This window comes from Onychostoma macrolepis, chromosome 23 (assembly GCF_012432095.1).
Source record: "Onychostoma macrolepis isolate SWU-2019 chromosome 23, ASM1243209v1, whole genome shotgun sequence".
Classification (NCBI taxonomy): Eukaryota; Metazoa; Chordata; class Actinopteri; order Cypriniformes; family Cyprinidae; genus Onychostoma; species Onychostoma macrolepis.
Window position 1 is genome coordinate 12131222 of NC_081177.1, and position 27949 is coordinate 12159170.

Here is a 27949-nt window from a genome sequence, read left to right on the forward strand (position 1 = left end):
ATTTGGAGAAATTTAGCATGATATCACTTGCTCTCCAATGGATCCTCTGCAGTGAATGGGTGCCGTCAGAATGAGAGTCCAAACAGATGATAAAAAACAATAATCCACATGACTCAAGTATCAATTAACATCTTGTGAAAAGTAAAAAGCTGTGTGTTTGTAAGAAACAAATCCATCAAGAAGTCTGCTTCCTCTACAATATTGCTTTCTCAGGCGAAAAAGTAGTTTCCTCTGAATCAAGATAGAAATATGCACAGATCAAGCACCGTTTATAAGTAAAGATTGTTCAAAACAGTTCAAAACAAATATGTTAGTGGATTTTAATGTGAGAGAACAGCGGGCAATGGATTTTTTGGGAAGCATAATTATGGATTACAGACTCATATTTTGGCCAAAAGTGGTTTAAATTAACAATACCTTAATAATGGATTTGTTTCGTATAAACACACAGCTTTTTTACATCGCAAGACATTAATTGACATAGAGGAGTTGTGGATTATTGTGATGTTTTTATCAGCTGTTTGGATACTCATTCTGACGGCACCCATTCACTGCAGAGGATCCATTGGTGAGCAAGTGACGTGAAGCTAAATTTCTCCAAATTTGTTTTGATGAGGAAACAAACTCGTATACATCTCGGATGGCCTGAGGTTGGGTACATTTTCAGCAAATTTAGATTTTTGGATGAACTGTTCCTTTAAGGTGGCTGTCACAATGTGGCTGATTTACCCGAATTCACCCTACTTAATTTCCAGAATTCAGACTAGTGTGGGACAGGAAGTTAAATACGCCTGATCGGCATTTGAATGTTATTATTGTATGTGTTGGAGAAATATAAACAGCGAAAATGAAACGGAGATAAAAGGGGAAGTGGAAGCTGCATGAGACCTCAATCTTTATTGTGTAATGAATGATAAACGAGGTTTTCCCAGTGTGAGGAGTACAGTAAATGAGACTGCTGGGAAACTCTCAGTAACATATGCTCTGAGACTAGGGCTTAGAAACAGTGGTGATAACAGTAAGAACAATGAATTCTGTTTTAGTTCAGTTGAAGGATTTTCTGTAATACGGCAATCAGTATTTAATCCTGAGAAACAGAAATCCCACTCAGGCACCTTAATGGTTTATTGTAAAAGCTAATTATACAGTAACACATTTACTCTAAATAACTGCAAATTTATTGTTAAGCCAAACTTTAAGGTGATATGCTGTGTAAGGTTTATGTCAATCATAGGAATATACAATGAAACTGTAAAATCCCATTAAATGTCTCTTTTGCTACAGTATTTATAGAAAGAAAAAGATTGAATTGATAATATTTTGTCGAAAAATAGCTGAAGAATGCAATCAAAAGAACTTCAGAGAGTACACGAGATGGCCACAAAAGTGCTTTTTAGATAAAGTAGCTATACTAAAACTGAAAAATAGTATGACCTATTACATTGGCCTGTTTATGAGTGGTGTCAGTTTAATGCTTAGGTTACTTTTTAGACTGTTATGTAGATTTTCATTCCTCTTGTAATAATACATTAAAAATAAAGATAAGTATTAGATCAGTGCTTTTTACATTTATTCTCAGAATGTGATTTTTCATTCCTCTTGTTATACTAAAATGATCTATAATAAATACACTATATTGCCAAAAGTATTGGGTCACCCCCTTCTAATGAACAGGTTTGACTACTTCCATGAGTACAAATCTTAATGTTAAAGCATATAATGATATTCTAGGGAATAGTGTGCTTCTAATTTTAAAGCAACAGTTTGGACAGGACCCTTTTCTCTTCTAACATGACAATGCCTCTGTGTATAACACAAGGTTCAAAAAGAAATGATTGATTTAGCCAGTGTGGAAGAACCTGACTGGTCTGCAGAAAGCCAAGTCCTAATCCAAGCTGAACACCTCTGGTGTGACTTTAAATGCAGATCTTGAGCCAAAAACTCTTTACCAAACACCAATGACTTGTAACACTGCTTAAACATTAAGATTTGTACTCATGGAAATGACTAAAGTAGTCAAACCTGTTCATTAGAAGGGGGTGACCCAATACTTTTGGCAATATAGTGTATATCAAACCCCCCTCTTTGCTTGCTCACCGATCACTAGTAAGATATTGGCAGCGTCACAGCGCCCTCTGATGGCGACGGCCGCGCGTCGCACCGGCAGGAACTGAATCAGCAGCGGCGCGTTTACGCTCTCGAGTCACTCCAGCGCTGCCGACTGTCGGGATGTGACCCCGGAACAGGACGCCTCCTTATACACAACACAGCTCTCAGATACAACAAAAACGACATAATCCTGGACCAGGAGAGGTAAGTCGTCAAAGCGGAGGTGTTTGAGGCAGCATATGAAAATTACGCCCCAAAACGAGGCGTGAATTGTAGCGGTTTGGCTGTTTTTCTGTTGCTAGCGAGCTAATGTGTGTGTGTATGTGAATGGGAATTGTGGGAACTTCATTCAGGGCTTTGTTACAGCTCCACTATCCAGTTTGTCTGTTAAAACACCCACTGTATCTTACGCACACTAACTTTTCTCCTTTAAACACTATAGTCGTAGATAAAAGACCGTTTGTTTTACTGACAATCTTCATTTTAAAGATAAATGAGAGATATATGCGCGCGTTTTGCCACAGGAAGAGAGAAGAGGACTTGAGTCATTCCAGTCCGCTAACTGACTGCTGTACTAGTTCAGTATTAGAACAGATACTTTGTACGCTTAAAATGTAATTGTAAGCTCATTTGCATATTAATGACGTCGTTTATGATCTATACACGTTGTACTGTTTACCTTCATTGCTTTTAGCACCCTTTCAGCACATGAATCTGCTGCTGTGAATGCACAGATATGTTTAAATGCTCATTGTGGTTGTATTAATGCTTTTAATGAAGAAAAAAATAATAATAATTCCCCCACCTGATTCTATAAATGCAGCACTTTTATGATGAGTTTTTGTGTTTGCTTGCATCAATTTAATATTTATAGGTTTATTTGTTCATCTTAGACTCTCAGTTCAGAAAGAATCTCAGTCACTTGTGCCACATTATCATGTCTTAGTGGCAATGATAGGCTATTTTTAGTCTCTCCACACCCTAAACTCATTGTGAATACAGAATACATCTGTCTGGCTCGCATTTGGCTATGAAACTGGCAGTCTGCCTGTAGTGGGCACTTGAACCGCGCTGGGCTTCGAGAGCTGACGGGACAGGGCAGGGCCAGCTACTTGTGAACTTGGAAGTCAAACTGTATTTTCTTCAGTCTTCACATTCTCCTGAGGGATCCTGACTCTTTGAATCCAAGAAAGACGGTTCTCCTCCTTTATGGCGGGGGGGCAGGTGCGGCTCATGGACCGCTCAACCGCTGCGTCCCGAAGGGAGATCATCAGCTGCCTTTGAGCTACAAGCTTAGGCATGGACTCAGACCTCCTGCCAAGCCAAGCTTCCTCACATTTTTTTTTGTTGTTGTTGTGGGGAGCCCAGCCCCCCTGGTGTCGCTTGGCATCCCCCCACCCCCACTTTTTTGTGTCCGTCAGACACAACACAGGCCGGGTTTATGCCTTTAAGGCATGCTCCTACTTGATCAAGGCTGGGATCCAGGCTTAAATCAGCCTCGCTGGCTGCAAATGTGGCTTCTTTCTGTGGCAATTAGCGAAATCCTCTTTGGCTTGCTTAAATTTTCAGTGGTTGGCTTCCTTTGACTTTGAAGAATTTTGCTTACACACTATTAATGATCTCAACCCTCTTCTTGCATTTTAACATTATACAAAAAATGTAAAAAGTATGTGTGTGTATAGGTATATATATATATATATATACTTTTTTAATTTTGTATATATATTGTGTGTGTGTTAAAAAAATTTAATAAAATATATGAACAATATATAGAAATATATATTGTTTATATATTTTATTTTATTTACATTTTTTTTACCTGGTTTAAATCTCAGACAAATTAGCCACACCTTATGAGGAAAGGCCTGACTTCCTGCCTTGAAATATAGTGTTTAAGCCTATTTAGTTGAAGTTTTCTTAAATCGTATTATGGAGAGAATTGTCTTGTCATAGTTTCATATAGCTGTATATCTCTGACAGCCGGTGCAGAAGTGATCCCAAAGGGAGCTTCTTACTGCAGTGGGTTTTGTATTGTGATTCATGACAAGCGCTCTGGTGCATGACAACCATCTTGTGAAACACTTATACTAGATGGATTTAAATACCAAGGAGATGCATTGACAAAATAAACCTTAGAAAACTTCAGTAATATTTGAACCCCTTTACACCCTGTCATAAAAACTTTGTTGTGACTAAACTTATGGTGAAATGAATTTTTTTAATTTACACTCAATGTGTACTAAGCTGAAATTCCAAAGTATCATTCCCTATCTGCTTTTCAACTATGTAGACTTTTTTTTTTTTTAAATAGTTAATTAAAATCAACTTATTTTTATATTGACTGTTTTTGAATTTACAGGGATTGCATTGCTGGGTCATGCTTCATGCATTGCTAACGAGTCATGACCTAGTTATCAGTCATACCGGCTCTGGCTGCCTCATCTCTATTGTTGTCAAATACACTTAACTATTGTTTCCACACTGTATATGGCTAGTTTACCTTAAAATCTGCTGGCAAGTGATTCAGTCATATCCATACTTGGACTTTATAGTGGCTAAACATTGCAATTAAACTATATTTTCTGTCATAATTACCTCTGCATGTCTTTTATTTTATTGTTTCGTTCAAAGTAGACGGGAATGTGGAGGCAGAATGAAGGGGAAGAAAGCTAAGGACAGTCAAACCAGTTTGTTGTTTGTTGTAGGTGGTTTCCAGTTGTAATTATAATCCGATTATAACCCACTGGATGTCGACTGGTCCAGTTAGTTTTTGATCATGTAAATGGATTTCAGTTAGGTCAAGGCTTGGCGGTTGAGATGTAAAAGAGATCTCTAAAACAGTGCCCTCTGCTGAATCACCATTCCCTCAGGTAAAACGGAAAAAATCTCCTTTCATCACATTTAGTATTAGTTTATTTTTTACTCATTCAGTCCAGCTGCTCATGGAGGGGACATGATGTTATTCTGCTGTCGCTGACAGAATTACTTTGGCCGTACAATTAGTTTTGGGGTTTGGTAGTTAGTCTTATCCAATAATTCAAGTCAGCATCATCTGTTTCCACTGACAGGCAAAGGTTGTGTAACATCCTATGATCCAAAGAAAATCCACTGTGTCTTGGGAATTTGTTATACCATGGAAAACCATTTGTGCCAATTATGTTTTAGATGGTGATTGGTTAACATTCTGGCTGCAAATACAGTAGGTTGTTTGTTTATTCTCATATTGAAGCAAGTCTTGTTGAATTTTTTTTGTCTTTTGAGGGCATCTTTTTTGATGAGCTGAATTAGTTATGGTCAGCAGACAGATTTTGATTGCTTTGCATACATTACACGGCTTAAAAAATATGTACAGACCCAAACAACGTTTCTTAATTTCTAAACCATGTGTATTTCTAAAGGAGTTGGTCCTCCCTAACATCTTCCACTCTTCTCGGAAGGCTTTTCACTAGATGTTGGAACATGGCTGCAGGGATTTGCTCCCGTTCCAACACAAGCATCAGTGATGTCTGCCATACTGATTTTTGCATACTAAATAGAATGGAAGTGCGCATAGTATGTTTCTTACTGAACTAATGCAAAAGATGTTTCTTGAATTGAAGATAAATTCTTTCTGATGCATGTTTTCTATCACGTTCAAACAATTGAGGAATCTTTCTCAGCAAGCTGTTTGTAAAGATTCAAATGACTTGATGAGTCTATAAATAGAACTGCTATCTGGATTGTGGATCTCCTTCCAGAGCTTCTGCACCTTCCCTACATGGATAGTGGCAGGAGTCACTGATAAACTGATCTTTTGCAGTATCGTTGCTTTGGCTCAGTTGCTTATGACCTTGCAGCAGTGAAATAACATCCAGTCAGTGACCCAACTGAGACTAAAACACTTTGGTTTTATCTGCTTTTAAAACAGGAGCTCCATGTTGTGATCTGAATTGAGCTCCAATTAAACTCATGGGAAACCAAATGACACTAACTTGAGCCTCAGTGCAGGCTGGGTCATGACTGAACCAGAGGATAGGTGTTCTATATTTAGCCCATCGCCACATGATTTGACATCTTCCACCGTGAAATCAGGAAAAGTCTAAAATGACATCTGTTGGCAATAGCACTGATTAGTGAGTGTTTTTTTTCTCTGTTGGAACTTATATATACATAATCGTATAGGATTTAAAACAGAATAAATCTTAGAATTGTACAGGAAATGCTATAGTATACCTAAAAGACAGGAATAAATATAATTGTTTTTATTTATTTAATTCGTTTTTTATATATATATATATAATATATAATATAGTTTTTATATGATTTTATATTTAATATATGTCAATTCTTAATAAAACCTTTTTTGATTTTAGATTATTTTTAGATTTTAAGGTTTATTGAAAATCCTTTTTTTTTTTTTTTTTTACATTTTGCTTTATACTTGGGGTAAATAATTTGGGAACTCCTGATTAAAGCATGTAAAATTTTATATTGCATCTTAATTGTGAACACTTTAATTTTTTAAAGCAACTGACAGACCATTATAGGCCATAGTATTGGTTATTTGCTGTAAGATAATTAACGTCTATAAGTAGGTATTAATAAAGCCAGATTTCTAGTGTTGTGCATCTTTTCCAAAGTGGGGTTCCCTAAATGTTAAATTGTATATTTTTAAGTTGTCTTGTGTTGTGGCATGGCTTGTCTTTTCCAGCTGCAATAAAAATAAAAACAGCATCAATATTTATTGTCATTCTATGATTAAACTCAAGTTTATTTTACATTATATAGTGAGTATTTCATTCTATGAAAATGTACAAATTATTTTAATAATGATTTGCTCTATTTTTACAGTCTATCATCTACATATTTTAAGAAATATGCAGACTTGCTCAAACAAAACGCCTGCTTCTGAGCTGCGGTGTGCTACACATCTAAAGCCCTGAAAGATTATGGGGCATTTTTCAGAGATTCATACCCACAGTCTTAGAAGGATGAGGTAGGTGCGTTGTTATGCACCAGCTTTTCTTGGGTGTTTGCGGCAGAGATGAGCTGCAGTGAGTCTGCCTGCTGTCTGGCCTGTCTCGTCTCCAGCAGGAAGGACAGTCATGATCAAAAGCGAGAAAGGGAGAGCGAGCCGTCTCCCCCCTGAAGGTGTGCCTGGTGTCACAGAGCTGCCGAGCTGACGCTCCGGTCCCTCTTGTGTCTTTCATCTGCGAGCACTCCTCATCCCCCCACGGCTGCCAGCGAGACGCAGCAGAATAAAGTGCATGCTTTATTGAATATGAAGCCCTTTTGATGCCACGGCCCTTTGGTGACTGATGAGTCTGTGACTGTAGAGGAAATCTGGGTTAGTTATTTTGCCAGCGTCGCCCGTTTTTATACCGCTTTCTGTCTTAAACGCCTTCCTGGCTTACATTAAGTAGCCTTCAGAAATTTAAGCTTGCAACATGCCGGATAGGCCATGGGGAGGTACTGTCATTCTTAAAGTCAAGGCCAGACAAACGTATCCGTCGTGAAATGAAAGGTTGAACCAGCGTTTCAATTAAATATAGGCTAACCCCACATCAAACAAGCTGTCAACATGTATTAGAGGCTCTTTGTGCAGATAAGAGGGCGTGAGACATCACAGGCTGGATGTCGCCAAAGGATTCACTCTGACACATTCACAAAACCCCCAGAATATATTTGATGCCATTCATTTTGCTCAATTGTCAGTGCTTCGTACTGTATGTGATGTACTTCCTTCTCAAATTTTTGGGTTTTTTCTCCACATGACATTGGTATAAGATGCATTATTGATTATGGATTAGGTGGTATTAGTGCAGTCTGTCTCTGTTTGTGTTTTGTATTTCTGGAAAATAACATTTGGGGCATCAGATCGTTTTGTCTTGTGGCTTTCTTCTGTGATTATGTCCTTTTTTGCTTCTCAAGGTCCTTAATTGTTTCATACTGAGTAAGTTTGAAAATAGGTCATTAGGAAGTGAGCAAGATGAGGGAAAGCTGGGAGCACGGTTAGATCTTCCATTAAATATGCATGAGGACCATTTATGATGCTGTCAACCTGCTCCATGATCTGAAGTGTGTTCAGACTTCACACACTGTCATTCTGCTTAATTAGAAGCTTTCTGCATTCGGCAAAGGTTACGATGGGTTTGATTTTATTTATTTATTTATTTTTTTTAAGCCGATATATTTGATAGATTGCGAACAGCTAGCTCATAGGGTTTTTCTTCTTTTAGGTCTGATTCACATTTCTAGGCCCTCATGCATCATATTTCTTGTATGAAACCCAAGCAGGAAAGTATTCAACTCACGAGTTCTGAAAATAAAATTTGGGATATGAATAATTGAATACTCTCTTGCTCTGTGTGCGGTTGCTCAGCAGTGCGTCAGGAGCGGGGGGGATGAACCGAGAGGAAGCCCCTGGCAAGTCTCCTGAGGAGATGTACATCCAGCAGAAGGTGCGGGTGCTGCTCATGCTCAAGAAAATGGGATCAAATGTAAGTGTCAGACCAATGAGAATAAGACATAAAGATGACATCAAATGGCTTCACTTTTAACATAACTAATGTGACACATTTTTGAGTGTTTTGTGTGAGAGAATGTGTGCAGGATTAAATTAGATGTCATTGGTTAATATTGTTTTCCCCCAGCTGTGCAGACTATTAAAAACACCTTGTTTTCTTTAGGATAACCTGCATTTTTATTGAATAATAATGCAAAACAAGACTTAGGATACTATCGAAAGCTAATCGCTTATATATAAACCAGTCGTTGTCTTGAATTTGGTGACCATTTCATTATTCCTTGAAACTGATCTAGTGCTCGACAGTTTAGTGGCATTTTAAATCATTCTTAACTGAACACTGGCATGGATTTTCAGTGCCAAATGTGAAGCTCTTTTTTGTCCCCACCCTTACAGCTGACACCAAACGAGGAAGCGTTTCTGCGGAATTATGCAGGCGTGGTGCACAGCCAGATGAGTCAGTTGCCACAGCACCCTATTGACCAGGGTAAGTCAACATTTACAGCCTGAACACAGCAGGCCAAACCTCCACCCTTTACCACGTACACTCTTATTTACTGAGGAACTACTGTAGTTCTTATCATACTGGACATTGGAATATTAGAAGGATTATTGTCTTTCTTGGTTGTTTCGATTTTAATGACACCATTTCCAAATATAATGTCATGCATGATAGGGTAAGTTGACACTGGATCATGTATAAATTGGATTTTAACAAAGTATAAATAAATATAAATATATGTATGTATGTGTGTATATATATATGTATATATGTATATGTGTGTGTATATATATATATATATATATATATATATATATATATATATATATATATATATATATATATATATATATATATATATATATATATATATATATATATATATATATATATATATATATATATATATATATATATATATATATATATATATATATATATATATATATATATATATATATATATATATATATATATATATATTAGTGCTGTCAATCGATTAAAAATTTAATCGCGTTAATCACAGTCATGGGCTGTGATTTAATCATGATTAATCGCAAATTTAAAATACTAGGATTTACCTGTAAATGTGTTGAAAAGAAATGCATAAAACTAGTTTAAGGAAACAGAACCTTTCACACTTCCGCCAGGTATGAGACATAATCCTTTATTATATATAATCCTTAATCCTATATTATTTTATCATTATTCTTTTTTTTTTTTCAGCCATTATCAGCATTTATACTGGCAATAAAACGTTTACCAAACCACATCGCTTCAATCCCAGTATACATTTACCCAACTATTATCAAAAGTATTTCTAAATAAATACGACAAAACATTTTCTTGCGACCTTACATGAAGTATTATGATAAAATGCGTTATGAAGAAGAATTAGACCTGTTCTGCAGCTGCATTAGAGCTAATATTAGCATCATACTACATAAGACAATTTATGAGATTAATAGTACACTTTTACTCAGAACTCACTTCAAACCACCATCGAGTGTTTGTAATAAGTTCCTTTTGCGATCACGTGGAATTTGGTCGTTTACTGTTGTTAAAATATGCTATTTATAGCCTTTTATATCGCTGCACAAATTAGCATTTCAGATGTACACATTCAATCTCAAGAAAATCACATACAGACCATATCTATCGTAATCGTGTGTTTATTATCTTATATAATCTATAGTGGCTGTTGTCATATTTATCTCTGCTGTGTAAAAGCTTTAACATGTATGCTCTGCTGAAACTCACGTTGTTTGTGATGTTATAACCGCCTCTCCGTTCTTAAGTTGCCAGGTATACATTCCAAGTGTAATACACATTAGTAAAAGGATCTATTTTCATTTTTATTTGTCTATATACACTTTGGGTGGCCGCGGTACATTAAATAAGTAGCCCAAAAAAACGCAACCCACGGCTCTGTAATTTTTTCTCGCGACTGTATTTTCAAATTAGCCCACTTGTGCCGTTACCCTGGCAACACTGGTGCTGTACCCTCATCACACAATGATGGATAACCTTCTGCGCTGCGATGACGAGAAGAAGTTAGGGTCAAACCTTATCAAACGATTAATCTGCGTTAAAAAAATATTAACATGTTACATTTTTTCGATTAATCGCATGCGTTAACGCGTTAACGTTGACACTAATATATATATATATATATATATATATATATATATATATTACACACACACAGTGCCCTCCACTAATATTGGCACCCTTGATAAATATGAGCAAAGGCAGCTGTGAAAATAAATCTGCATTGTTTATCCTTTTGATCTTTCACTCAAAAAATTCACAAAATTCTAACCTATCATTGAAGTAAAACAATTGAAAGTGGGGAGAAAATCCAATGAATGTTGGCCACAATTATTGGCACCCCTAGAAATTCTTTTGAGTAAAATATCTCTGAAGTATATTCCCATTCATATTTACATTTGTTTAGCACACCAGGGTGACTAGGAGCATGAAATTGTCCAGCCATGACTTCTTGTTCCACAGGATTATAAATATGAGGAACACAAAGGCCAAATTCCCTTAATCATCCATCACAAGGAGTGATGTGCAGACCAAGATTGTTGAGCTTCACAAAATAGAAAGTGGCTGTAAGAAAAGTGTTAAAGCTATGGAAATCCCCATTTCCACCATCAGGGTAATAACTAAGAGTTTCCAATCAACTAAAGATGGTAAAAATCTGCCTGGAAGAGGACGCGTGTCTATATTGTCCTAATGCACAGTGAGGAGGAGAGTTTGAGTGGCCAAAGACTCTCAGAGGATCACAGCTGGAGAATTGTAGAGATTAGTTGAGTCTTGGGGTCAGAAACCTAAAAAAAAATGAATCAAACATCCCCTACATCACCACATGTTGTTTGGGAGGGTTTCAAGGAACATTCTCCTCACTCATCCAAAAACAAACTCCAGCAAATTCAGTTATCCGGCACTGGCTTCTATGGTCAGATGAAACTGAAAAAAAGAGCTTTTTGGCAGCAAACCCACTAGATGGGTTTAGTACAAACGGGGATAAAAAGTGCCCCGTGTCCACGGTTAAATACACTGCTGGATCTTTAATGTTGTGGGCCTGTTTTTCTGCCAGAGGTCCTGAACATCTTGTCAACATATAAAAAATCAAAACCTGACTGCCTCTGTTAGAAATCTTATAATGGGCCATGTTTGGATCTTCCACCAGGACAACAATCCAAAACAAACATCAAAATAAACACAAAAATGGGTCACTGAGCACAAAATGAATCTTTTACCATGGCTGTCCCTGTCCTCTGACCTGAACCCTGCAGAAAATGAGTGGGGTGAACTGAAGAGAAGAAGTACTAACATGGAGCTGTGAATCTGAAGAATCTGGAGAGATTTTTCTCTTATCAGGTTTTCTCCAAACTCTTCATTCTTTATAGGAGAAAACTCAGAGCTGTTATCTAGGGAAAAGGACGTTGCAATAATTAGGTGCCAATAATTGTGGTCAACATGAACTAGAGAAAGCATTAATTTCACAATGAGATTTTCCCCCCACTTTCAATTGTTTTACTTCAATAATTTTGCGAATTTTTTGAATGAAAGATAAAAAGGATAAACAATGCAGATTTATTTTCACAGCCGACTTTGCTCATATTTACCAAGGGTGCCAATATTAGTGGAGGGCACTGTACATATATATGTATGTGTGTATATATATATAAATATAAATAATGTATACACACACGCCAATGGTCCTCACAAAATCGGAAATATCAGATTTTACTATCCATGTGGGGACGTCTGGTCCTCACAAGTATAGCTAAACAAGCCCACAGACACACACTCTGCCGGTCAAAAGTTAGGGATCAGTAAGATTTTTAAAGTTTTTTTTAAAGAAGTTTCTTCTGCTCATTAAGGCTGTATCTTTTTGATCAAAATAGATTTTTTTTTTTTATTATTATTATTAACAGATTTATTTATAGATTATATTTTTTGAAATATTATTGCAATTTAAAATAACAGTTTTCTGTTTTAATATACTTTAAAATATAATTTATTTCTGTGATCAAAGCTGAATTTTCAGCATCATTACTCCAGTCTTCAGTGTCACATGATCCTTCAGAAATCTTTCTAATATGCTGATTTATAATCAATGTTGGAAACTGTTGTGCTGCTTCATATTTTTGTTTTGAGACCTGTGATATTTTTTTAGGATTCTCTGATTAATAAAAAGTTAAAAAGAACAGCATTTATTTTTTTTTAAAATTGTTACAATATAAAATGCTGTAAGAAATGAATACTTTTATTGAGGAGGGATGTGTGAAATGTAAAAGAAAAAAGTATCACATGTTTCAAAAAACAATAAACAAAACCGATTCAACACTCATAATAAATCAGCATATTAGAATGATTTCTGAAGGATCATGTGACACTGAAGACTGGAGTAATGATGTTGAAAATTCAGCACTGTGTCACGGAAATAAATTATATTTTAAAGTATATTAAAATAGGAAACCAATATTAGAAATTGCAATAAGATTTCACAATATTACTGTTTTTTTGATCGAATAAATACAGCCTTGATGAACAGAAGAGACTTCCTTAAAAAACATTCAAAATGATCCCAAACATTTGAGAGGCAGTGTTTGGGGGGAAAAAAACAAGTAGGGCTCGCTGCAGCCCACAAGATCCAGGGGGCGTGGTTGGATCCACATCTAGGGGGTGGAGATTGGTAGGTTTAGGGGTGGAGATGGGTAGGTTTAGGTATATGTAAGGTCCATGCCCCCTGGATCTTGTGGGCTGCAGCTAGATGCTAAAAAAAACTGCAGCGTTTTTGTATATTTTGGACATTGTGCTGTAGCTCATTCCACAAGGGGGCGCTAGCACAACATAAATGTTTCAGGTAGGCAGTTTAAATGCTATATATATTGTAGGGTAATTTCCTTGGTTTTTAATTGAGATGATCCGCTGATCTATAGGTTTAATGTGAAAAAACTTCACTTAGTTGCTTCATATCCCATAGTAAGAATGAAACAGTAATGCTAAGATGCATTAACTGTCATAGAGATCACATGCTCTGTGAATTTTTTTTTGTTGTTTTTTTCGACAGGGAAAAACAAGTCTTAACGTTGTGAATAACTCTAGGTGTATAGAAGAATGGAGCACAGATTTTGTTTTCATTACATATGCATATGAGCCTGGTTGTTAGGCAAGGATACTAATGCTGTGCTCTTTTTGGAAGGATCTTCATGAATAAGGCAGTAGCAGAAGAAAGATGGATGTAGATGTCAATGTGTGTTGTGCTTCTGGGATCTTTCTAGCTCAAATGACTTTTTGTGCAGATCTGTGTTTGCTCCAACATTAGGAAATATTCCATCGTCGATGAGCCAACATTCTGATGAGTGATTTTTAAGACGTTGTGATGTTTCTAGAATAAGAAATGTAAATGCCAGCTCTTAGATGAAAGCGATCAGTAGACGCTTGTGGTCTCCTGCAGTATAATGAGGGTGAGATGAAAGGGAGAACGCTCTTAATGAACAACACACAATGAAGTACGATAACCTTTTGTTTAAAGCACAGACGAGGAAGGCTGTCAAGAATATGTTAGGGGAGTATCATCAAGATTAGTCCGTTTCTATTAGGAGAAACTGTGACATCTCATTCTCTGGCGTACGATCTGTGTGAACCCTTAAATAAAGCATGTACTAAAAATGCTAGAGGTCTGCTGAGGTGAATTGGAATGTGTTTAGTAGTAGTTACTTATTTTAGTTTAAATTAAACGGAGGATGACGTTAATGTAGGATCACAACACAGCTGAGGATTTAGCTAATGTAATATTGGAGCAAATGGATGGCACTTCAGATCTACACATGCTAATGCTTTCTCTCTCACATCAGGCAAAATAGTGCCACATCTCGGGGGACTATACCGCAGTTGGATAAATTATTTACGTATCAAGCTGTCTCAGAGGGCTGCCTGTGTTTGCATCCAACACCTTGAAAAATGAGTCACCCAGTGACTAGTATAGCTGCAGACATGGCTATATTTATTTCTAATGCTTACAAAAAAGAAACATGCTGTGTGGCTTTATATTTAAAGGTATGAATGATCTGTAGGCCTCTCAGATTTCTGGGGTAAATTAAAGGGTTGCTGTCTGCTGTCAACCATTTAATGAAAAGAGTTAATTTGTGTTGATCACATTTGTGTGTAGAATAGACTCAGACCACTGAGGCTGACCATTTCACTTTCTCAATGGCTGTTGTTCTCACATGTGAATAATAACTTCTGTGTTTAACTGTTTTTCTTTTTTTTTTTTGACAATGATCTTGCGGTTGTGAATGTGGTCAGTTTTGATCTCAGTATTTGGCTTGACAGGTTTGATTGATTTCTGACACTGAATGTGGTGTCCATGTCATACAGTATATAACAAATATTTGTAGATGGGCTCTTTTGACTATTCAGAACATCCAGGCATTGCTACAGTGAGTTTTGCACATGCAACCACCACTCCATTTTCCTTCATAAGTGTACAAATCTGGTATGTTTACTCCTTCTGAAGTTCCAAACCTGCCACTTTCCCTGTTTACTTGTCTGTGGATTAAACACATTTGCATTCAGGACCATCTAATTGGCTAATTAGCATAGACGCATATTCTAAATTTTGTAATGCAATTTTAATCAAATCTAAGGCCTTGAAGTTTAGAGGATGAAACTGGATGGTGGTGTCTGGGGTGGACGGTGGGCGTAGGAGAATTTTGAGAGTTCAGGCAGCTCAAAGCTTCATACCATGCCAAGCAAACTCATTAACAGGCCTGAAGAAATAGCTGCAGCTAAAATGAAATGATCAGGCAACTTTTTATTTATACAGTAATACGGTTAATGTTTATGAGAAAAAATAAATCATTTTATAAAAAGATTAATAACAATTATAAAGCCAATAACATAATAATAATAATAATAATAATAATAATAATAATAATTATTATTATTATTATTATCATCATATAATTATTTTCTCCAGAAATGTATGCATTTATATACATTACATTATAATTATCTTTACATGTTACTGAATTAATAATCATAATAAATATTTTGAAATGGTGTGAAAAGATAATAATTGTACTGTGATTTTGTAATATATATGATTATGATATCTACTATGATTTGTTAAAACTGCATTACAAAATGTATATTCCATTGCTTAATAAAATATATTTATTAAAACATAATAAGAAAAATAATATCAGATATATTCAACATGCAGAGATGTTGTAAAATGCATTGTATTTTTAAACATTTTGTTTTATAATGAGGTTAAATAATTTAGGTTACATCTAAAATTCTTGAATGCAGCTTCATTGTGGCCACTGTTTATTTTTTAAAGCATCTTACAGAACATTATAGGATCGTAATCATTGGATATCTCCCATAACATAATACATATAAATTAAAATAATAATAATAATATTACACTTTATTTTTTTTTATTTTAATTTACTTTTTTTTTTGTTGGATCCAAAAGTAGTGGTGATCCTCATCATTGGTTGAAAGCTGACAGTGAGGCTGTGAGAGAGCCTGCCGCCCCTTTTGTGGAGGCCTTGGGGACTGAACAACGGAGCAAGTACAGTAGACGGTTTCCATGGCAATGGAATGGGCGGCAAGCAGGGTGGACAAGGGCTTCGTGGCGGTGTGTGAATGAAGGAGAGGAACAGGCCTCATTAGAGGACCTTCAGTCAAACCGGATTGTTAATTGCAGACGGATGGTGTGAGAACATGGCACTCGCTCGTTTGGTCCTGTCTGTGTGACAGCGTTTGAAAGGATGCTGCTCTTTTACATCCCCCTTACAAGCTTTTATTGTCTTTGTTGTGTAAGTGCCAGCCCTTTTAAAGAGTTCAAGGCTATGCATTAGTTAGTTATGTATTTTCCATCTTCTAGACTGACGCGGCCGAGTCAACAGTCTTTTGTCTTGTGTCTGCTGGTATAATCCTCAGACGGTATAATCCCAGACTGCACTCCATCAGTGGACCGATGCGACACAGAAAGCACATTTAAGACCCTTCATCACTAAACCAATGACTCATGGCCCAAAACACAGAAAACACTTATTTCTCATAACTACAAGCCATTTTTTTATTTCTATAAATAGACTTCATGATGGCTTGAATGAATTACTTTTGCTACGTGGCTAAAATTAAAGAGCGTAAAAACCCATGTAACAGTTTACATGATTAATTTCCTCTCAGGCTCTGGTATTTTAAGCCTAGCCCAAATATGTCCAGCTTTTGTGTTCATTTTAACTACAATGGTTTTGTTTGCCAGCTGTGAAACAGTGTGTTTTTAGGTGGTCTGCTGGCATAGTATAATAATGCAGTAGATGTTATTAAACAGCCCTGTCGCCATCCTGCTGTTTATTGTTATCCTCTTCTGCTGGAGCAGATTGTGACCCATTTCTAATTGCAGTAGTAATGGTCTAAAGTTTAACGTCTATTTCCTCCGATAAGCAAATTAATTAGCCACAGAGCCGGCTTTAAAGAAATTTCACTGACATGTTGAAGGGGGAAAGTACACTGAGGGTCTGATGTTGGCTAATGCTATATATATACAATCTATTATTTATTTTTAAAATAGAAGTTATTAAACTTGTATGTTATATTTAGATGATTATGAAAGAAATATCTGGGATTGTGAATCATCAAAAGTGAAAAGTGTCAAAAAGACAAAAGTGTCTTGTGTGATGCACACAGAAGGGTGTGGGGGTGTATGTGTGGTTGTGTGTCAGTCCCACACACTCACTGCTTATGATCCATCACTGCTGGCCATGTTTAAACCACACTTCCTGAAATGGCCCACTAATACCATATCTGCTATCTGCCTGCAATTATCTTTTTAAGTGTGCCCTTAGAAGTGTGCTCCTTCTGGTTTATTATTACAGAGTTTTACTGCTATTATCAGATGGTTCGTACGTGTGGGTTAAACTGTTTTACAGGACTCTTTTTTTTATTTAAAGGTGCACTTTTTTAATACCAGTGTTTAATGCCACTGTAGAAATAAATGATGCAAATATAAATTTTTCTGTTTTATTTTTAGTGTCTTTTCAGTTTTCTTTTTTATTTAATATTTCCTGAGTAATTATTGTTTAATTCATTTTTAGTAAAATTTCATTTAGTTAAAGTTAAATGTACTGTTTAGTTAACTTATGGTACCACTTTACAATTAGGTCCATTATTTGGAAATGTTAAGTTAACGTTACATATTGGCAGATACAACTTTTAATTGTAATAATGTATTAGTAAATATTGGAATAAAATAAATGTTGAAGTAATGTTAAAAAATTAACTGTAGATTAATTATTAAGATTGAAAAATACTTCTAGAGTTAATTCTTTGTTAGTTCATGTTCCTTAATGTAGTTGACTAATGTTAACAAATGGAACCTTATTGTAAAGTGTTACCAATTTATTTTTAGTTTTCTACATTTTTATTTATATATATATATATATATATATATATATATATATATATATATATATATATATATATATATATATATATATATATATATATATATATATATATATATATATATATATATACCTTTTCAAATCTCATATCACACCAGAAAGGCATTTATTTTCAATAAAAATAAAGGAAATAATCGAAAAGTTGAAAATAAAGTATCGGATAGGGTTAAGGTAGGTGTGGGGGAGGGCTTATATTGTCCCAATAAGGTGGCATCCATTTAATAATTTGAATTAAAATTATAATTTGCACTCAATACATTATTATTGCATACTGTTTCATAATGTACCACAATACTGAGTTGCAGATAATTGCCACTATTTGCAATAAGTAGCATAAATAGCAGAAAATCCTGATATTTTAATGGTGTAAATACAATCTATAGCTATTTTAACTTAGCAAATAACATATTGCTAAGAAAATATGCTATTTTCACAGTGTAAATAGCATCTATTGCTATTTGCACTTAGTTTAAATAGCCGCTGCCTTATAGAAATATAATTTGATTTGATTATTATATATATATATTTAAAAAATTAAATTATTTTTAAAAAATATTTACTTATTATTTCTATTATATAATATTATTTATATTTTAGACTTTAGTTTTTTTTTTTTCATGGAGAGGCAACTTACACCATGTAAAATAAAGCAGCTTTTTATTTATTATTACTATATTATATTAATTTTGTTATTATCTAATTACTCTGTAAAACCTTTTTAGTAGGCTAATGTAAAACTTACTGATTGCACGTTTGGCATTTAATCATATGACATGTACATGCAATCATTTAGTGTAATAAAGTATCAGAGATCTCACCTTCACGATTAAAACTGCTGTCACTTCAGTATCATAGACCACAGGTGTTTTGTCATATGATTATGGATTGTGTGGAGTATATTGTTGTTAGAGGTTGAACAGTGCAGTATTCGAGATTCAGACAGCTGCTATTTGTTCATAGATGTTTGCTGCCTGTCGGATTGTGATGCAATCTGATTCTGAGCTGTTGCTAGGCGATGGCTCATGGGGGCTCTGACGTCTGCAGCACGTTGGCTTGTGCTCCTGTGACACAGCGTGCGTCGCAGGGAGCGGCTTCACCAGAACGAAGGCAGCCGGAAGATGGAGAGGGGCATTTTCATCCACAGACACTCCATCCTCCCTTCCGCTTAAACGCACATTCAGTTTAACTGTGAGGATTTTTAGAGCAGCCTGTCAGTGGTTCTAAAGCCTCATCTTTGTCTTTGACCCCTCCTTACCATGATCAGGCTGTTACGCAAGCATTATGCAACCTTAAAAGATGATACAGGATCAAAGACATGCTGTTAATGGTTTAGTAGCCGCAGTCTCATTTTCATCATCACAGTTTGGTTTTCTTTGGGTTTGCCTCATGTTTTTATGTCTATACAGTAGTCTTTCCTCTTTTAACATGTAAATTGGGTGTATTTTTTATTCCTGTTTCAGCTTATGCAGAGACTAAATCTGTGGGGCTTTTATTTTAATTTGGTGTAAGATAAAGCATCAGAAAGACTGAAATTAGATTTTTTTTTTTTTTTTTTTTGTAGAAATCCAACAGCATACAGCTTGTGAACAGGGTGTGAACCTTCAGTGTTTTCAGTAAGGTGCTAACACTCTCTTCTGAAGCTGTCTCTCTATGCTAAAGCTTCTGTTTTGTTTTTAACCAGAAAGATGAAAAGTCACTGTTCTTATCCTCTGTAGTTAAACGTGGGGTAAGTGATTTCTGATATCCAATGTTGACGTTTGAAATCACCAAAACAAACACGCCCCTATCCCAAAAGGGTCTCTCCCCTATTTTGATAGCTCCGGCCCACACATACGTATGGCAACGATTAGTTCTGTGAAACAAAGCAAACCCAATGTTGCTCGCCTATCGAGAAGAAACAAAGCAATTTTGGCGCCCGATAGCAGGCCTTCACGCTCCTTGAGTTCTCTCCAGTGCTGGAAAGCTGATCCGATATTTACACGGGTCCTTCTTCTTGCCTTATCGTAACACCGTGTTTACACCAGATGCGAGCGGTGCGGCGCGACAATACTATAGAACTCATTATAATCAGTGATGGTGTCTACACTGGATGTCGCGCTGCGACACGACAAATCCCCGACAGTAAACTGCTGCCGCGTTCTATGACATAATAGCACAAATTTCAAATGATTTTCCCACGGTCGTTTTATCGCATCCAGTGTAGACACGTTTTGTTCCTCAGACGTTTTCCTCTTTCTTTTTATCCGCCATCTCTATCTTTCTATCGTCGCTTGGCTCGGCTAATCTTTATCTTCTAATGTCCGTCATGTGCAATGATGAGTGCTCTCTCCTCGCATCAGGAGTAGACACGCCCCTTACTGCTGATTGGCTACGTTTGTTTTGGTATTGTCCCGACTCCGTTTTCTAAAGCGTTTTTGAAAAAATGCATACCCCACCTTTGACTCTTTCCCCACCAGCATTTTTGAAAAAAGTTGCCATCCACCACTAGCGTTTTTATGAACATGAATATCGTAGATCGTGATCGTAATATTCAGCGTGAAAATCTGAAAATGCAATACATCAAAATAAAGATCAGACCCTCTCCTTTCAAAGAAAAAAAAAAGTTTTATTCTAGCTTCAAACTTTTTTTTTTTTTATCAACATTTGAATGTAGGTAGGTTTCATAAAAAAGCAACATTTTGAGCAAAAAGCTGAGAAAATCACATTTTTATCAAATACTACATCTGGATCATAGTCAGTAATATTATTAAAGCAAAGATGCCGTAGATGGCGTCCATCAGTAGGCTACTCCCAAAGCTTGCACAGGCCTTTACCACTTTCTGGATTGACATTACCCTCTGTAACATTAGGCAGTTTTTATTTATATGCGCTTAGTGTTGATGATCGCATTATTTTTCATATGCATATGCTTACATATGAGATTGCTCGTTTCTCCGTCTTCCTGGTCTGTGTTTTTGATCGACACTTTCTAGACTCATTCAGGAGATGTGTAATAGCGCCCCCTAGCGTATAACAGTGGAAATATGGAAAATTCTGTGTTTGGCAGCGAAGCGCTGTCTCATGAATGACGGAAAATTCCATGTTTGGCGGGGAAAGAGTTAATAAGACTGATAATAAAAGTATCATCATTTGAGTGTTAATGTTAGAGGCCATTACCATTTAAAAGATTAGCCTTTTATTTATTTCTTTGTTTATTTACGTAATTACTTACTGTTTCAAAGAGACCTATTATACACCTTTTTTACAATATGTAATATAAGTCTCAGGTGTCTCCAGAATGTGTCTGCAAAGTTTCAGCTCAAAATAGCCCACAGATCATTTATATCATTTTGAAAATGCCTATTTTGATTGGAAGCAGAAACACGCTGTTTTCGCTCATGTCTCTTTAAATGCAAATGAGCTGCTGCTCCCCGCCCCCTTTTCCAGAATAGGGCTGTGCCTTTACAGCTCATACCTCAGATATTTTGCTAAAAAACATCTGTTTGGTTTTGATTTGGTTTTCTTTCATGTCTTATTGCGCTTAAACTGTCAAATACACACAAGTTTGTTAAAAAAAAAACACATGAGTTACAAAAACAGTAGGTTATGTCTGTGAAGGTAAACAGCTGGGAAAGAAATCTCATGCTTATATTTTATCTGTGTGGCAATAGCATAATATACAGTAAGTAAATAAATAAATCCACTGCTTTCTTGTCTCCTCTGAGGCTGGGACTCTAAACAGTGTTCTGTGTTGGACGATGCAGCCAAAGACAGAACAGTTAGCCTGCTTTGCTCAAACTTTCGCCATGGTGTTAGAACTGGTACACCATTGTCGCTTGTGAAAACACAATGGCAGCACCGTTGGTGGAAACTTGCAGATTAAGGGGCAGTAATATTATAAAAAGATTTTTATTCTTGACCTGTACTGTATTTGTTTAAAATTTGAGCGCTTTGTAGTTTTCAGTGCAGTACTTTTCAGTATATATTTCATTAAGTTAAGTTTTGGATAAAATATCCTAATATTGCAAAACTCTGCAGGAAAGTAAAGAGCATCATCAAAATACACTAGCCTTCAGTGAAGTACAAAGGGCACCTTTGATGTTGAGTGCATGTCTTTTGCATTTTGATGGTTAGACAGAGTATCTTATACTTCTGGAGAATTAAACTGGTCATTTTATGCCGAAGAAGTGGTATGTCAGATTTTGTGGGCTAGGGTACATGAAAGGCAGAGGAAATTAACATGCCGACGTTCTGCTTTTCTGCTTATTAAGCTTGGACTAGGACAGTCAGAATACTACTTTCCTTCAAACCAGTTTAGAATAAAAAAAAATAGCTCCATAACTAAAACACTGGATTGCCAAACATAGTATAAGATATTGGGCTACATCACCAAGAAACATCAGCACTTCCTGTGCAGCAATTCCTCTATGACCTTCAAAATAATCCAGCCAGAGCTCAAGGTTTTGCTGTTTATGTTGTGTTTACACATTTGTGGTATTGTTATTAATTCGTGTTCATCTTGGGACAGCTGGACCTACAAATCCTGTTTACCTGGCTTGCGGGGGTTTGTTTTCCTTCCCCTGGCGGGATCGTTAATTCAGGATTGGAATTGATTAGTGCCTTCCCTCGCTGAGAATCTGCCTCGAACCTGACTGAAATCACAAACGCCTGCAGACTTCCCGCAATCCACCGGTGACATTTTCGTGTCTTTAGAGGACATCTCTCACAGTGTTTGTTTTGCCAGAGTCCGTATTTCAGATATGGACACTAGTAGACTTGGTTAATAGAGGCTTTTAGATGCATTTCTTATCAGTGTGGCACAGAAAACCTCAAGCAGTGCTTGTTACTGCGGGTGTTGTCTCTCATGCCGCATGCTACAAAAGCAGAAGCTGATTTGACCCTGATGTTAAGATGTTTATGTGAATAAACTGAGGGCTATAGGTACCTGCTCAGTGTTCATTATTAATATAGTCTAGTTTGACTATTATGAATGCACTCATGAACATCCAGTTCTCCAGGTCAGAGATCAGGGCAGCAGGAGTATAAATGTGTGAAATATTGATTTGAGGGCTCAGCGGGGTCAGTGATATTTAATGAAGGCTCATCTTTACAACAGACTTTAGATACCTTGGCAATGTTCGAAATGGCATACTGCTAACTTACTATACAGTATCTCACAGAAGTGAGTACACCCCTCTCATTTTTGTAAATATTTTATTATATCTTTTCATGTGATAACACTGAAGAAATGACACTTTGCTACAATGTAAAGTAGTGAGTGTACAGGTTGTATAACAGTGTAAATTTGCTGTCCCCTCAAAATAACTCAACACACAGTACAAATGTACAAATTGGGCCCAAAGTGTAAATATTTTGTGTGGCCACCATTATTTTCCAGCAATGCCTTAACCCTCTTGGGCATGGAGTTCACCAGAGCTTCACAGGTTGCCACTGGAGTCCTCTTCCACTCCTCCATGACGACATCACGGAGCTGGTGGATGTTAGAGACCTTGCGCTCCTCCACTTTCCGTTTGAGGATGCCCCACAGATGCTGAGTAGGGTTTAGGTCTGGAGACATGCTTGGCCAGTCCATCACCTTTACCCTCAGCTTCTTTAGCAAGGCAGTGGTCGTCTTGGAGGTGTGTTTGGGGTCGTTATCATGTCGGAATGCTGCCCTGCGGCCCAGTCTCCGAAGGGAGGGGATCATGCTCTGCTTCAGTATGTCACAGTACATGTTGGCATTCATGGTTCCCTCAATGAACTGTAGCTCCCCAGTGCCGGCAGCACTCATGCAGCCCCAGACCATGACACTCCCACCACCTTGTCTTTGTACTCCTAACCTGGTTGCCACCACACACGCTTGACACCATCTGAGCCAAATAAGTTTATCTTGGTCTCATCAGACCACAGGACATGGTTCCAGTAATCCATGTCCTTAGTCTGCTTGTCTTCAGCAAACCGCACTGCGTCATCTTTAGAAGAGGCTTCCTTCTGGGACGACAGCCATGCAGACCAATTTGATGCAGTGTGCGGCGTATGGTCTGAGCACTGACAGGCTGACCCCCCACCCCTTCGACCTCTGCAGCAATGGTGGCATCACTCATACGTCTATTTCCCAAACACAACCTCTGGATATGACGCTGAGCACGCGCACTCAACTTCTTTGGTCGACCATGGCGAGGCCTGTTCTGAGTGGAACTTGTCCTGTTAAACCACTGTATGGTCTTGGCCACCGTGCTGCAGCTCAGTTTAAGGGTCTTGGCAATCTTCTTATAGCCTACAGCCTTTATGTAGAGCAACAATTCTTTTTTTTCAGATCCTCAGAGTTCTTTGCCATGAGGTGTAATGTTGAACTTCCAGTGACCAGTATGAGAGCGTGAGAGCGAAAACACCAAATTTAACACACCTGCTCCCCATTCACACCTGAGACCTTGTAACACTAACGAGTCACATGACACCGGGGAGAGAAAATGGCTAATTGGGCCCAATTTGGACACTTTCACTTAGGGGTGTACTCACCTTTGTGACCAGCGGTTTAGACATTAATGACTGTGTGTTGAGTTATTTTGAGGGGACAGCAAATTTACACTGTTATACAAGCTGTACACTCACTACTTTACATTGTAGCAAAGTGTCATTTCTTCAGTGTTGTCACATGAAAAGATATAATAAAATATTTACAAAAATGTGAGGAGTGTACTCATTTCTGTGAGATACTGTATGTACTGAATACCCATATGATCCACTACATTGAGCAACAGTTTTCCATTATACTTTTTCGTGTGTTTAAATTGATGCATTTCAGTTGTTTATGCATTCAGTAAGACTTAATGAGTTTGGGGTTGCAGAATCTCAGTAATTAAGACATTTTTACTATGAGTAAAAAATGCTAAATAAATCTGATGCAGACATTTTGGAATGAAGTGAACAGCAGATGTACTACATTGTACTGTTCTAAATGTTTACCATTGCATATTGTGTGCATGTTTTGCATACTATTAAAAAAAATTATGTATTCAGTGTATGCTGCACAGTTTGCATTACGCCCTAGATGATGATTATTTTTTTATTTACCCCAGTGTTACTGTAATTTTTCTATCTAGAGTGTTTGTAAGGCAGACACTTGTAAGGCATTGTCTGAGTTTAATTACACACCACACAGCCTGTTTGCTCTTCAGCCATTATAATAACATTCGGTGCCACTGAACGAGCTCACGTAATTCGTTCTGTTGTGAAGATTACATTTTCCTGACCTAATAAAGCTGTTAAGGATAATAGCTTGGAGAGTGGCTGCATTTATTTTCTTACATGCAGTATTTTGTGCAGTACAAATAGTCTTGAAATAAGTAGTCTTCTCAGAGCATAAATTATTTAATTTATTTATAATTTTCATTATTTCATACAGAAAATATCTTTATACAGTTACTTAAAAATGTCTAAAAATATTTATTATCTGTAAAACTCTTTATATAATTGTAAAAAATAAGTGTAAAATAATAATCATAAACTTGATTGATTGATTTATTTATTGCATATAATCCGTGAATATGTCTGATGCCAATCTAAAATATAGTTTTGTCCTTTTCCCAGGAGCTGAGGATGTGGTGATGGCCTTTTCAAGATCAGAGACCGAGGACAGGAGACAGTGACCTCTCGCCATGCAGAGTCACTACAGCTGAACACAACACAACACTGTTGACTGATGGAGAGGGCGGAGCCTGAGACGAGAGAGGGGCGGGGCTCTGCTGCATGCCAGTTGCCCCACTTCCCTTCTCTTCCCCATACCCCTCTTCTTCCTCACACTAACTGTTACACTATCGGGCCCTGCGGCCGCACTACCTGATGACTTGTAGCAAACAAGTCTGAAAGAGTCCTGGCGGGTAAAAATTAGATTTGGGTTTTTAAGTTTCGTTTTTGCATCATCCTTCCGTAAATGGCGTTTTGTATTTGTTCCCATGAGAGACTTAATGGACCAAGAGCTTCATTTTTCTGGTCAAACTACGAAAGAATATAAATCGCCTTATGGGTTATGTTATTGCAGATGATTTTCCTTTTCTTTTTCTTTTTCCATGTATGTAGTTTCTTGTTTTAATTGTCCACAGGAACCTGCAGGTAGACTATTTTTTTTGTTTGTTTACTTTATTATTTTCAGGGTTTTTGATTGTTTAGTAGTCGTTCGTGTCGTAATTTCATCAAAATAACATTAATGTTGTTGTGGAGGATACCGAATTGTCAAAACGGACGAGGCCCGTACACAAGCACACACTCACAGAACGATGTACACAAATGACCTGATGTTTCATGATCTCTTTTTTCGATGTTTGGATTAATGTGAAATTTCATAGCCTTTTTTTGTACAGAACGTGAGAAAAAAGTAGAAAAGTGAACGAGTTGTGCCAACTGTTTTTATGTAAAATATTTCTAAAGGTATCTAATGAATGTCTTAGGTCCTTATTTATTTTTTCAATGTCTTAAAATGTAGACAAACACAGACCCCTTTTAAACTTCAATTCTGATTTGTAACCACGTTTTAATACAAATGATTTTAGAAACCGAAATAACAACAAATTTACACATCAAATGGAAAGTCTCAGCCTTAAGCGTTGTAACAGGACATGCCATACTCGGTTGTGGGTATGTGTCAGCATATATTTGACCGTCTGATTCAGTGGTGCTAGTGAAACACGTTTTTAGTTATTCTAATTGAAGTCGAAGATGAATATAAGCTTGTGTGAATTCAGAGGACGCTAAATGTCCTGCGACAACTTAATGAAAACCAAACCTTTTTTCTATTAGGAGTTCAATTTAAATCAGTTTTCAAATTAAATCAAGGCCTCTGACCTTTTTGGTAACATTATTTCATGTTCAGTATTTAATGTGTATTCATGTTTTGTTAACTTGCTTAACATAATTATTGTATCTTAGTGTTTTGAAATGACGCATGCCTGCATTGTGGTCTCTGGTGTATGTTCAAGTAGCTCTCTAATGGTCACAAGAGCCTTGCTGCATTAAACATCAATGTACACCTCTTTTTAATCTGTGGATGTAAGTCCTTTGAAAATGGCTTTTATAGTTCTCGCTAATATCAGCAATAAGTATTTGATTGAATGTCTTCAGTCATCAAGATTACTGCATTTTGACAGGAACATGCATCTGATTTCTTTTTAACTGTAAATCTTTATTTTGTCTATGCATTGATTTTTTTTTTTTTTTTTTTTTAAACATCAGAAGCATACAATCGTGTCTTACATGCACTCATTTCAGGTTGGGTTTGTGGCCTTTGAGCTTTGCATCCATTGAATGTCACTCTGGATTCTTGTTTAATTCATTGACTTCACTGCATGTCGTTCGTACTCGCTTGAGCTGTTAAACTATTTAATGTGAATTTCTTTTTTTTTTATTGTTTAAAAATTCAGTTGAATGGTTGTTTTATGCCGTCTGGCCGCCGACCTCGTCCCTTGACTTAAATGCGTCCAAAATCTATACCAACTGAACCATTAAAGGAGTTGAAAACTGCCTTTTGTATTGAATGTTTTTGTTTCCTTTGGCATTTATTCTGAAATCATAAAGCATAAAGGACTGCGATGTTTCTTGAACCTTCTGTCTGTGAGATGAGAACTAAGCTGGAGGAAGATCTCATAATGAGGGTATATTTTGCTTCTCTTTATGGGAGTCTCTGGAATCTGCTCTGGGTTCTGATAAGATAACCAGCACAAGAAAAACAGAAGAAAGACCCAATAGATTATGGATGTGCAAAAAAAAGTTTTAAACGTAAATACACATGCAGATCATAATGCAATTTGATCAGTCATATTGTATGTTTTCTGTTTGGGTTTTAAAACAAGCAAATAA

At 36.6% G+C, this 27949-nt stretch overlaps 1 protein-coding gene across 2 annotated transcripts; it reads left to right on the top strand.

Moving 5' to 3' along the window:
* The first annotated feature begins 2139 nt into the window (after positions 1–2139).
* ctnnbip1 (catenin, beta interacting protein 1) lies at positions 2140–27614 on the top strand. 2 transcript variants are annotated; one of them, XM_058764398.1, is made up of 4 exons: positions 2140–2313; positions 8474–8588; positions 9011–9101; positions 25688–27614. In XM_058764398.1, the coding sequence occupies exons 2-4, from the start codon at positions 8493–8495 to the stop codon at positions 25744–25746; spliced, it is 246 nt and encodes an 81-aa protein (XP_058620381.1). In that variant the 5' UTR covers positions 2140–2313; positions 8474–8492; the 3' UTR covers positions 25747–27614. The 2 variants fall into 2 exon arrangements, with proteins under 2 accessions (XP_058620381.1, XP_058620380.1); XM_058764397.1 differs by having other exon boundaries at positions 2148–2313; positions 8471–8588.
* The last annotated feature ends 335 nt before the right edge of the window (positions 27615–27949 follow it).